Source organism: Oncorhynchus tshawytscha, linkage group LG25 (genome assembly GCF_018296145.1).
Source record: "Oncorhynchus tshawytscha isolate Ot180627B linkage group LG25, Otsh_v2.0, whole genome shotgun sequence".
Lineage (NCBI taxonomy): Eukaryota > Metazoa > Chordata > Actinopteri > Salmoniformes > Salmonidae > Oncorhynchus > Oncorhynchus tshawytscha.
In genome coordinates this window covers 10,116,416-10,129,549 of record NC_056453.1, presented here as the reverse complement: position 1 = coordinate 10,129,549, position 13,134 = coordinate 10,116,416, and the positions used below count along the sequence as shown (strand labels likewise).

Here is a 13,134-nt window from a genome sequence, read left to right as displayed (position 1 = left end):
ACAAACACCTGCTTAAACACTTGCACATGCTTATTTGCTACACATTCAAACTCTCTCTCCGTCTCTCGCCTTCGCTCCTCACACTTCTCCCTTGCTGTATGTTTCCAGTCCCAGTCTCAGGCTTCCTCCCTCTGCCCTTCTCTCTTCTTCTCTCTCTCTCTCTCTCTCTCTCTCTTTCCGTCTCTTCTCTCTCCCTCTCTCGATCGCTCTCTCTCTCTCTCTCTCTCTCTTTCTCTCTCTCTCACTCTCTCTCTCTCTCTCACTCCCCCTCTCTCTCTCTCTCTCTCTCTCTCTCTCTCTCTCTCTCACTCTCACTCTCTCTCTTTCCTCTCGCTTTCTCCCCTGCTCCCTACTTCCTCTCTCCAGCTGACTAACCACAAACTTTGTAATTCCCTCGTGCCACCAACTTCTTTGCTCAACAGCTTGATGCTTGTGGGATGTTAGAAGCAGAAGGTGCACTGCTTCTGGCTCACACACATGCCATACATCTCAACACAAATGAGGGGCACCAACTTGCAACCTGTCATCCTATCAATTCACAACAGAAGTGTGTGTTTGTGTGTGCAAGCGTGTGTGTGTGTCCATCTTCACCTACTGTGTGTGTTTCTGTATGTGCATGTATTTGTGTGTGTGTGCGCGCGCATTTGCATGTGTGTGTTTGTATGTGTTTGCGTGTGTATGTGTGAGTATACCCCCATGTACAGCTTGGGTGTGCCTATTGCTGGCACAACAAATCAAAGCGAGCCCAACTGTGGTGGTTGGGAAGACAACAGATGTATAAGTGAATGTGAGCAGTGTTCACAGAGGACTGTCAGAGCTCATTAGTGTAGTCTTTGGGCTGGAAAATGTCTGTCCGTAGGGATTCATTATAAACAACCTGCTCTAGCGACTCCTGCAATGCGCTGCTGTAACGAGAGGTCCATTTCCTCGTATTTCCTCACAGCTTCATCTTCCCCTCCCTCTGGTTGAGAACAAGTTCTGAATTCTGAAGCCTTAGCTTTGTTCGTTAGTGTTCTTTTGGTTCCTCTAATTCTCTGTGGAGTTGATACTGGTGAATCTGGCATTAAACACTCAAGACCACATGATTTACATAGCATTAATAATAGATATTTATATACACCTCAATAGATTTTCTGGAAGCTTTATGTTTCTTGCAACCGTTTTGGTGGCTGCTGCGTCGTTGTGTTTTATGCAGTTGTCTCATCCTGAGGAAACTGCTATGCAGTTTTGTCTCTCTGTCTGGGATTCTTGTGTTGTGTCTGGTGGTTTTATCTCGTGTTATTGGTTGTCTTTCTTGCAGTGCTTCTGTTGTCTTGTCTGTGTTTTTGTGGTTGTCTTTTTTTTGCAGTGGTTGTGTTGTTTTGTGTGTGATGATTTAACTGCAGCTGTGTGGCTTTGCTGTTGTGTTTTCGTTGTTTTGCCGTTTTGATCGTATCAATCTGTCTCTCCCTCTATCCCATAGGCCCGCACCCCCCGTGTGATCCGGCCCAACCCCAACCAGCCGGCTCTAGCCGACCAGGCCAGCAGAGTATCCTTTGCCTCGGCTGAGAGTCTGGAAACCATGTCTGAGGCCGAAGTTCCCCTCGGGTTCAACCGCATGAACCGCCTCCGCCAGAGCCTGCCCCTGGCGCGCTCATCCAGCCAGGCCAAGCTCCGCGCGCCAGGTCCGAACAACCATGGTCATATCAGGGTCATTTCACGGTCATATCAACCACAGTCGTAGCAACCATCTGTGTCATCTTTGTGGTTGACGATTCGCTAGCTCTCAAGGGAGTTCTATTCGTATTCACGAGAGGCATCGGGATCACATTCTCAATATTTGGCTAATTACAGATCTAAATGTGTACGTGATTCTATTTCGAATGAGTCACAGATTCATTTTGAAAAAGCCCGGGCGTACAGGTGAGATTAGTATCTCTGTCCTCTGTCCTGTGTGTAGAAGATCCGTGTGTGAGTGTTAGCGTGAACAATCGGGTCCCAAATTATTCTCACCCTTGACAAAGATGAGCAAAATGTACTGCATGAAATAAAAGTCGGTTGTATATTTTGTATAAATATATTGTATGTATTGTATGCTTAGAAAAATTGGGGAATGTTATTATTTGATACTGATAATAATTGCTCAGAGAGAGATATTTTGTTGAACAAGTAATATTGTTTTTTCTCTAAAAGATAAGGGTAAAAGTTTTTGTCACCCCTCTTTTCACTACCTTTCAATACCTCACTTTGCGAGGATAATGGCCCGGAGACTTTATGACTTGATTGGAGAACACATTGGGAGGGATATTAGAACATTCGTCCATACAGAATCTTTTCAGATCCTTGTTATCCTTCGCCTGCACTTATGGACTACCCTCTTCAATTCAAACCACAGGTTTTCAATGTGATTCAAATGTTGATTTTGCGGTCAATTAGCCATTTATTTGTGGATTTTGATATGTGCTATTGTCTTGCTGGAAGATCCACTTGCGGCAAAGTTTCAGCCTGGCAGAGGCAACCAGGTTTTTGTCTAAAATGTCCTTGTACTGGGTAAAGTTCTTGATGCCATTGGCCTTAAGAAGGCCACCAGGACCAGTGGAAGCAAAATAGCCCCATAACATCAAAGAACCACCACCATATTTTACAGTAAATGTAGGTACAGTGCATTCGAAAAGTATTAAGACCCCTTCACCTTTTCCACATTTAGTTACGTTAATGCCTTATTCTAAATAGATTAAATCAATCTACAAACAATACCCAATAATAACAAAGCAAAAACTGTTTTTTTTAAATGTTTGCAGATTTATAAAAATGTATAAAAAATAAATATCACATTTACATAAGTACTCTTTACTCAGTACTTTGTTCGCGCACCTTTGACAGTGATTACAGCCTCAAGTCTTCTTGGGCATGACGCTATAACCTTGGCACACCTCTATTTGTGGAGTTTCTCCCATTATTCTCGAGAGATCCTTTCAAACTCTGTCAAGTTGGATGAGGAGTGTCACTGCACAGCTATTTCCAGGTCTCTCCAGAGATGTTCGATCAGATTCAAGTCCGGGCTCTGGCTGAGCCACTCAAGGACATTGAGATTTGCCCCGAAGCGACTCCAGCGTTGTCTTGGCTGTGTGCTTAGGTTTATTGTCTTGTTTGAAGGTGAACTTTTGCCCCAGTCTGAGGTATTGCACGCTCTGGAGCAGGTTTTCATCAAGGATCTCTCTGTATTTTGCTCCATTCATCTTTCCCTCGATCCTGACTAGTCTCCCAGTCCCTGCTGCTGAAAAGCATTTCCACAGCATGATGCTGCAACCAAAATGCTTCACAATAGGGATTGTATTGACCAGGTGATGAACGGTGCCTGGTTTCCTCCAGACGTGACGCTTGGCATTCAGTCCAAGGAGTTCAATCTTGGTTATATCAGACCAGAGAATCCTTTGGCAAACTTCAAGCGGGCTGTCATTTGCCTTTTTTTGATGACTGGCTTCTGTCTGCCACTCTACCATAAAGGCCTGATTGGTGGAGTGCTGCAGCGATGGATGTCTTTCTGGAAGGTTCTCCCATCTTCACAGAGGAACTGTGGACCTTTGTCAGAGTGACCATCGGGTTCTTGGTTAACTCCCTGACCAATGCCCTTCTTCTCCGATTGCTCAGTTCGGCCAGCTCTAGGAAGAGTCTTGGTGGTTCCAAACTTCTTCCATGTAAGAATGATTGAGGCCACTGTGTTCTTGGGGACCTTCAATACTGCAGACATTTTTCTGTTCCTTGACACAATTCTGTCTACGGACAATACCTTTGACCTCATGGCTTGGTTTTTGCTCTGACATGCGCTGTCAACTGTCGGGCCTTATATGAACCGACGTGTGCCTTTCCAAATCATTTCCAATCAATTGAATTTACCACAAGTGGACTCCAATCAAGTTGTAGAAACATCTTAAGGACGATCAATGGAAACAGGATGTACCTGAGCTCCATTTTTTGTCTCATAGCAAAGGGTCTGAATACTTACCTGTATGTAAATAGGGTATATCTGTTCCTTGCTAACATTTCTAAAAACCTGTTTTTGCTTTGTCATTATGGAGTATTGTGTGTGGATCGATGACGAAAAATATTAATTTAATCCATTTTAGAATGAGCTGTAATGTAACAAAATGTGGAAAAAGTGAAGGTGTCTGAATACTTTCCCAATGCACCGTTTGTGATTCTTTTCTGCATATGTATATTTTTTTCTACAGATGTGCATGTCCAAAGAGTTCTATTTTCATGTCATCCAACAAATGTAAACGCCTGGAGTTTGGTAAACGGCATTGGCACTTGGATTGAAAAGGGTGCTATGGTCAGATGACTGGAAAATACACAGTAGCTCTTTGGCCATGCACGTGCCACGGGTTTTGCTTCGAAAGAAAGATGCATATGCAGAAAAGAACCAGCTGTGACAAATTCCTACTGTAAAATATGGTGGTGGATCTTTGATGTTATTGGGTTATTTTGCTGCCACTGGTCCTGGGGCCCTTGTTACGGTCAACGGCATCGTGAACTTTACCAAGGACATCTTAGCCAAAAATGTTGGACCTGTCTGTACAGCATGTGCATGTGTTTGTTGAGTCATTACAGTCAAATGACACTCCCCTCCCCTCTCCTCTCCTCCTGCCTCCCTTCATCCTCCTCCTTAGGCATTCTCTTCCTCCAGCTGGGGGAGGAGATGAGGAGGGTGCACCTGACCCACGAGCTGACCAGCCTGGAGACCCTGAGGGCCCTCATCGTCCACATGTTCCCCCAGAGGCTCACCATGGCAATGCTCAGGTGGCTTTATCACACTCTACTAGAATGCCTAGCTATAAAGGCCACATAACACTGTCATAACAATTTACTTTACAAAAAAAAACTCTTTCTAAGCTAATATCAGATGCATTAGCTGATAAGATGCAGATGATCCATGTGAATTGAAACAAAAACGTTTTTTTTTTAAATGATGCAATTAAATTGTAAACGGAAGGTAATGCGGAGGTCAAATGCTCAGGTGTCCATGCCCATGTTCAGGTGCCCCAGCACGGCCCTGCTCATCAAGGATGAGGCCCGTAACGTCTTCTATGAGCTGGAGGACCCACGAGACGTCCAGGACCGCTGTGTCATCAAGATCTACTGCAAGGAGCCTGTCTACGGCAGCTACCCCAGTCACCACAACCCACACCTGGCCAACGGAGACCTCCGGGTGAGAGTAGAATGGGGGTATTTGTGTCTGTCTGTCAGTCAGTCTCTCTGTCTCTCTGTCCTATCCATCTGTATGTGTGGGCGTTGCTCGCCGTCAGGAGCGGTGGTCACTAAAGCTCTCTACAGAATTGAGTACAAATACTGAGCCAAGTACTCCTTTGCCCTAAATACCATTATATTTGTAGTTACTCATACTGTTCTGACATTGATAGGATGTTGTTTACAAATGGGAAAAAAGGATCGTCATTATGTAACCTACTGGAGCACAAATTAAACTCAGCCAGTCTCTATTAAATGAGTCCGCATGAACAAGCAATATGCTAGTACAATAGTAGCACCACTGTTGCTGTTTTTGAATCCATGCCAACCTGTTTCCCTCCAAGGCAAAAAAAAGTATGTTTGCTGACTGATAATGTTGTGTAATGTTGTACATACACAGCTGTTCTCAAATTGTGGGTCGGCTAGAGACACAGCTCTGTGTATTTAATGGGACACTACAAAGTGTGATTTCCTTAGTGTCCACATCACTAAGAACCTATCATGATCCAAACACACCAACACAGTCGGGAAGAGGGTACGACAACACCTCTTCAATCTCAGGAGGTTAAAAAGATTTTGTCATGTGCCATCAGATCCTCAGAAAGTTCTACAGCTGCACCGTTGAGAGCATCTTGACTGGCTGCATCACCGCTTGGTATGGCAACTGCTCGGCATCCGATCTCAAGTCGCTACACAGGGTGGTGAGTACGGCCCAGTACATCACTGGGGCTGAACTCCCCGCCATCCAGGACCTCAATACCAGGCGGTGTCAGAGGAAGGCAATAAAAATGTTCAAAGACTCCAGCCGCCCAAGTCATAGACTGTTCTCTCTGCTACCGGATGGCAAACGATACCGGAGCACCAAGTCTGTGACCAAAAGACACCTGAACAGCTTCTACTAAGACTGCTGAACAGTTAATTAAATGGATACCCGGACAATTTACTTTGACCCCCTTTACAGTTTCTTTCTCTTAATTGTTTTGCACTGGCTCTATGCACACTCACTAGACTCTACCCACACAACCATCTCGAACCACTGCACATTGACTAGGTACTGGTGCTCCTTGTAAAATTGCCTCGTTATTGTTTATATTGTGTTACTATTTCCTTTTTTTACTTAGCAAAAGTACTATTATTTGTCTTACTTTTTAACTGCACTGTTGGGAATGGGATTATTAGTAAGCATTTCAGTGTAAAGTTTACACCTGTTGTATTCAGTGCACGTGACCAATAACATTGGATTTGCTTTGGGTTTTGGTGGACGACAACCCAAATACAGTACGTTGGGAAACGTTGGCATACACAGTATAGAACTGGCATTGTGTCACTCTGGACAGAGAGGAAAAGAAGGAGAAAATAAGACGATAGAAAGTGAGAATATGAGAGGGGGGAAGAGAGGGGAGAGAAAGAGAGCGATTTTCCCACTTCTGCCACTTCCACTCATGTCAATCAACCACCCTAGGGGGCCCGTGTGCATGTGCATCTGTGTAGTGTGTGTGTTTGTGCCTGTGTGTCTGTGTTTGTGTGTCTGTTTGTGTGTCTGTGTGTCTGTCTGTGTGTGTGTGTGAATTGCAGCTGCCCTGTGTGTTTTGGAGGTCAACTATCCCATCTCCCCCGAGCTTTACATTGCAACCACCCTAACGCACAATACAGCTCACCACAACTCAGCTCCGAATTTTCTCTCCACTCAGCTCTGAATTCTCCCTTGCGTTTCATGGCTTTATCAAGCGACTTGGTTTACCTTGGGTTTTATGTGCTGGAGGATAGGAGGAATCTGAGAGATAGGAGCTGAGGTACAGAGGTGAGTAAAGGGGACATTAGACAGCCGAGCAGAGATTACTATCTGATTGCAGAACGTAAACCATGACTGGGACCACCGAGTAGCACTGCACTGAGACAGGGAGGATGGAAGGACGGACAAATGAATGGACGGCATGGCTTAGTGGAGATTGACTGGCATGTTGGTTATGAGGTGACAGGCTAGAGTAGTGGGAGGAGATACAGCGACAGTGTGATCTGCTGTGATCTATGACGGACATTCTGTATGACAGTGGGGCTTGGGGATCTAGTGTGAGATGTGGTGGTGGTCAGCCTCTGCCTAGTCGTTCACATCTAGTGGGATTATTTTCCTGTAGATATAGAGGCAGTTGCTAAGATACAGGATGGAGATGGTGGAGATGAAGGCGCTCCAGTCATTACTCCAGTGTGTGTGTAGAATCCATTGAGGTTTGTATTGTCAGGGAGGTTATTATACAGCATGTATATACACTCAGTCACCAGTTTATTAGGTATACCCATCTAGTACCAAGTCAGACACCCCTTTGCCTCCAGAACAGCCTTAATTCTTCGGGAATGGAACCGTTTCTCAATTGGTATCAAGTTACCTAATGTGTGCCATGAAAACATTTCCCACACCAATACACAACATCCTGTACCATTGACATCAGGCATAATGGGGCCATGGACTCATACTGCTTACGCCAAATCCTGACTCTGCCGTCAGCGTGACGCAACAGGAACCGGGATTCATCGGATCAGGCAATGTTTTTTCACTCCTCAATTGTCCAGTGTTGGTGATCGCGTGCCCACTGGAGCCGCTTCTTCTTGTTTTTAGCTGATAGTAGTGGAACCTGGTGTGGTTGTCTGCTGCAATAGCCCATCCATGACAAGGACCGACGAGTTGGGCGTTCTGAGATGCATTTCTGCACACCATTGTTGTACTGCATCGTTATTTGCCTGTTTGTGGCCCGCCTGCTAGCTTGCACGATTCTTGCCGTTCTCCTTCGAGCCCTCCTCAATGAGCCGTTTTCGCCCACAGGACTGCCGCTGACTGGATGTTTTTTGTTTGTCACGTCATTCTCGATAAACCCTAGACAATGCCATGCATGAAAAGCCCAGGAGGCCGGTCTTTGATGTGCAATCTATAAATCACCTGTAATATTGTGTAGTATCTGCTCTATTGTACTCTATTCTCTTGTACCTTAACCTGTTCTATTCTATTCTACATCACTCTGTTCTGCTTCTGCTCTAACCTCTTATTTTACACTCTATTCTATCGTGAATGTTGCTGTTTATTTCTATCCTTCCTCTCTTCCTCTGGTGACAGAGGGATATGGTGTACACGCCCCAGCAGGATTCCCCGCCCAACCGTCGCCTCAGCAACGCCCCTGCCTCCTCCGCCTCCGCCCCCTCCGGCTCGCCATCCCGCATCCGTCTCCTCTACAGTGGGGGCCGCCCATCCTCTTACGCTGGGCAACCTCACCCCCAGCATCATCCCCAAACCCACTCCCTCCCCCACCCCCACCACTCCTCGCCAGGTGGCCAGAATGCGGCCCACCACCAGCATCACCCCCAGCAGCTCCACCACCAGCCCCAGCTACAGCACCACGCCCAGGCAGGTTTCTCCCCCAGTGCCATCCTGGAGCGTAGGGATGTTAAGCCCGATGAGGAGGTCCACGGCACTGGCTCCAGGAGCATAGTGCTCCTGCGGGGCGATGCAGGGGGGATCTATGCTGACCCCTATTCCCTGGGCCAGGAAGGAGGCCGCCTCAGCCTGGCGGGCCCCCACTCATCTCTACCCCCGAGAGGGGACGCCTACGGCTCTCTCTACCGGCGCGGAGGAGGCGGAGGGGCCGGAGGAGGGCTGGGACCCGGCTCCGTGCGCTCCCTCACTTCCTACTCGGCGGCGGCTCTGCAAGGAGAGCTGATGGACAGTGGTGTCCTCTACAGGCCTGGAGGCCCACTGTATAATGATGCAGCCTACGCCGCGTCCATGTTGGCCATGGGCTTCCGGGTGCCACCCCCCTCGTCTCCGCAGAAAATCCCCGACATGAAGGACTCGTATTCAGGCACCATGCCCGGCCGGGGCTCCCCTGCGAGGCAGACCCTGCGGAGGGACTCAGTATCCTCCACCGTGTTCGGGGAGAGTCCCAAAGCTAGGGGTCAGGGGTCAGGGTTGGGGTCTGATCAACTGTGCTTAATGGCTGGACCTGGAGGGGAGAGCGGTGGTTTCAGTTCAGCACCAGGTTTCAGTTCACCTCTACCAGGCAATGAGACAGAGACCAGGTAAGAGTGCCAGTGTGTGTGTGTCTGGTGTATGTGGTGTGTGCATGTACGTTTTATGTGTCTGTGATGGGTATTTTGTGTGTATCTAAACTGACTCACACCCTATGTTTGTCATCGCAAAGGGGGCGCATGGAGGCCATGGAGAAACAGATAGCCAGTCTGACTGGTCTACTGCAGACTGTTCTGACCAGGGGACCAGAGGCCGAGAGCCCGTGAGACACACACGAAAGCATGCACACATGAACACACACAGGCGCACATGTAACGGTGGGGGACAGTGGAGGAAGCTAAACTGTTAGCAGCACACTGACGTCCATTTCACGGGTGCCGTGACCTGGATTGGCAGTTGGGCTCAGCTCAACGGCTGGGTCTCGCTTGCTGCCTAGCGAGTTTAGAAGGGGTGAGTGTAACGCAGTTAAGAACGTTCCCGTAAGCTCACTCCACAGCTAGATGGAATGTCCCCGATAGAGGTATCAAATTAGATCGTTTTCAACCGCTCAAACGGTTGGTACGTTGGCAAGGAGGACTGTCGTGCGTTGCGAAGCAGAGGATCAATATTTAAAGCCCGGTATGGGGACACAGACAGTGGAGGAAGATATACTGTTAGCATCACACTGATGTCCATTGCGCGTGCACACACACACACACACACACACACACACACACACACATACACACACACACACTCAGTACATACAGTACACACGGAGTGGGGACCTAAAGTTATTTTGTCTTTCCCAGGGACAAGATTGAGACAGCCAATGACTGCTCTGAGACAGACAGTAAGTATCAATCAGGGATACCTGAAAACAAATATACATTGACTTTTCACTGTGTCCCATTGACTTATATATATATATATATAAAGAGTAAGGGTTGGGGTTGCAGAGCATTGCAATATAAAGAGTAAGGGTTAGGGTTTCAGAGCATTGCAGTATAAACAGTAAGGGTTAGGGTTTCAGAGCATTGCAGTATAAAGAGTAAGGGTTGGGGTTTCAGAGCATTGCAATATAAAGAGTAAGGGTTAGGGTTTCAGAGCATTGCAGTATAAAGAGTAAGGGTTAGGGTTTCAGAGCATTGCAATATAAAGAGTAAAGGTTAGGGTTTCAGAGCATTGCAATATAAAGAGTAAGGGTTGGGGTTTCAGAGCATTGCAATATAAAGAGTAAGGGTTAGGGTTGCAGAGCATTGCAGTATAAAGAGTAAGGGTTAGGGTTTCAGAGCATTGCAGTATAAAGAGTAAGGGTTAGGGTTTCAGAGCATTGCAGTATAAAGAGTAAGGGTTAGGGTTTCAGAGCATTGCAATATAAAGAGTAAGGGTTAGGGTTGCAGAGCATTGCAATATAAAGAGTAAGGGTTGGGGTTTCAGAGCATTGCAATATAAAGAGTAAGGGTTAGGGTTGCAGAGCATTGCAGTATAAAGAGTAAGGGTTGGGGTTTCAGAGCATTGCAGTATAAAGAGTAAGGGTTAGGGTTGCAGAGCATTGCAATATAAAGAGGGTTGGGGTTGCAGAGGTTAAGGGTTGGGGTTTCAGAGCATTGCAATATAAAGAGTAAGGGTTAGGGTTTCAGAGCATTGCAGTATAAAGAGTAAGGGCATTGTATAAAGAGTAAGGGTTGGGGTTGCAGAGCATTGCAATATAAAGAGTAAGGGTTGGGGTTTCAGAGCATTGCAATATAAAGAGTAAGGGTTAGGGTTTCAGAGCATTGCAGTATAAAGAGTAAGGGTTGGGGTTGCAGAGCATTGCAGTATAAAGAGTAAGGGTTGGGGTTTCAGAGCATTGCAATATAAAGAGTAAGGGTTAGGGTTTCAGAGCATTGCAATATAAAGAGTAAGGGTTAGGGTTTCAGAGCATTGCAATATAAAGAGTAAGGGTTGGGGTTTCAGAGCATTGCAATATAAAGAGTAAGGGTTAGGGTTTCAGAGCATTGCAATATAAAGAGTAAGGGTTAGGGTTTCAGAGCATTGCAGTATAAAGAGTAAGGGTTAGGGTTTCAGAGCATTGCAATATAAAGAGTAAGGGTTAGGGTTTCAGAGCATTGCAATATAAAGAGTAAGGGTTAGGGTTTCAGAGCATTGCAATATAAAGAGTAAGGGTTGGGGTTTCAGAGCATTGCAATATAAAGAGTAAGGGTTAGGGTTTCAGAGCATTGCAATATAAAGAGTAAGGGTTAGGGTTTCAGAGCATTGCAATATAAAGAGTAAGGGTTAGGGTTTCAGAGCATTGCAATATAAAGAGTAAGGGTTAGGGTTTCAGAGCATTGCAATATAAAGAGTAAGGGTTAGGGTTGCAGAGCATTGCAATATAAAGAGTAAGGGTTAGGGTTTCAGAGCATTGCAGTATAAAGAGTAAGGGTTAGGGTTTCAGAGCATTGCAATATAAAGAGTAAGGGTTAGGGTTTCAGAGCATTGCAATATAAAGAGTAAGGGTTAGGGTTTCAGAGCATTGCAGTATAAAGAGTAAGGGTTAGGGTTTCAGAGCATTGCAATATAAAGAGTAAGGGTTAGGGTTTCAGAGCATTGCAATATAAAGAGTAAGGGTTAGGGTTTCAGAGCATTGCAATATAAAGAGTAAGGGTTAGGGTTTCAGAGCATTGCAATATAAAGAGTAAGGGTTGGGGTTTCAGAGCATTGCAATATAAAGAGTAAGGGTTAGGGTTGCAGAGCATTGCAATATAAAGAGTAAGGGTTAGGGTTTCAGAGCATTGCAATATAAAGAGTAAGGGTTAGGGTTTCAGAGCATTGCAATATAAAGAGTAAGGGTTAGGGTTTCAGAGCATTGCAATATAAAGAGTAAGGGTTAGGGTTGCAGAGCATTGCAATATAAAGAGTAAGGGTTGGGGTTGCAGAGCATTGCAATATAAAGAGTAAGGGTTAGGGTTTCAGAGCATTGCAATATAAAGAGTAAGGGTTAGGGTTTCAGAGCATTGCAATATAAAGAGTAAGGGTTAGGGTTGCAGAGCATTGCAATATAAAGAGTAAGGGTTAGGGTTTCAGAGCATTGCAGTATAAAGAGTAAGGGTTAGGGTTTCAGAGCATTGCAATATAAAGAGTAAGGGTTAGGGTTTCAGAGCATTGCAATATAAAGAGTAAGGGTTAGGGTTTCAGAGCATTGCAATATAAAGAGTAAGGGTTAGGGTTTCAGAGCATTGCAATATAAAGAGTAAGGGTTAGGGTTGCAGAGCATTGCAATATAAGGGTTAGGGTAAGGGTTAGGGTTTCAGAGCATTGCAGTATAAAGAGTAAGGGTTGGGGTTTCAGAGCATTGCAATATAAAGAGTAAGGGTTAGGGTTTCAGAGCATTGCAGTATAAAGAGTAAGGGTTAGGGTTTCAGAGCATTGCAATATAAAGAGTAAGGGTTAGGGTTTCAGAGCATTGCAATATAAAGAGTAAGGGTTAGGGTTTCAGAGCATTGCAATATAAAGAGTAAGGGTTAGGGTTGCAGAGCATTGCAATATAAAGAGTAAGGGTTAGGGTTTCAGAGCATTGCAGTATAAAGAGTAAGGGTTAGGGTTTCAGAGCATTGCAGTATAAAGAGTAAGGGTTAGGGTTTCAGAGCATTGCAATATAAAGAGTAAGTGTTAGGGTTGCAGAGCATTGCAGTATAAAGAGTAAGGGTTAGGGTTTCAGAGCATTGCAATATAAAGAGTAAGGGTTAGGGTTTCAGAGCATTGCAATATAAAGAGTAAGGGTTAGGGTTTCAGAGCATTGCAGTATAAAGAGTAAGGGTTAGGGTTTCAGAGCATTGCAGTATAAAGAGTAAGGGTTGGGGTTTCAGAGCATTGCAGTATAAAGAGTAAGGGTTAGGGTTGCAGAGCATTGCAGTATAAAGAGTAAGGGT

The 13,134-nt window shown here is 45.5% G+C and overlaps 1 protein-coding gene across 1 annotated transcript in view; it reads left to right on the top strand.

The window, feature by feature from the left end:
• LOC112224755 (SRC kinase signaling inhibitor 1-like) overlaps positions 1-13,134 on the top strand; it is a 43,162-nt gene that overhangs the window by 19,882 nt on the left and 10,146 nt on the right. Inside the window, exons 4-9 of the mRNA XM_042306287.1 lie at positions 1,463-1,664; positions 4,650-4,779; positions 5,017-5,188; positions 8,333-9,291; positions 9,414-9,503; positions 10,033-10,073. Coding sequence (XP_042162221.1) covers positions 1,463-1,664; positions 4,650-4,779; positions 5,017-5,188; positions 8,333-9,291; positions 9,414-9,503; positions 10,033-10,073 — 1,594 coding nt within the window. The remainder of the gene's footprint in view (positions 1-1,462; positions 1,665-4,649; positions 4,780-5,016; positions 5,189-8,332; positions 9,292-9,413; positions 9,504-10,032; positions 10,074-13,134) is intronic.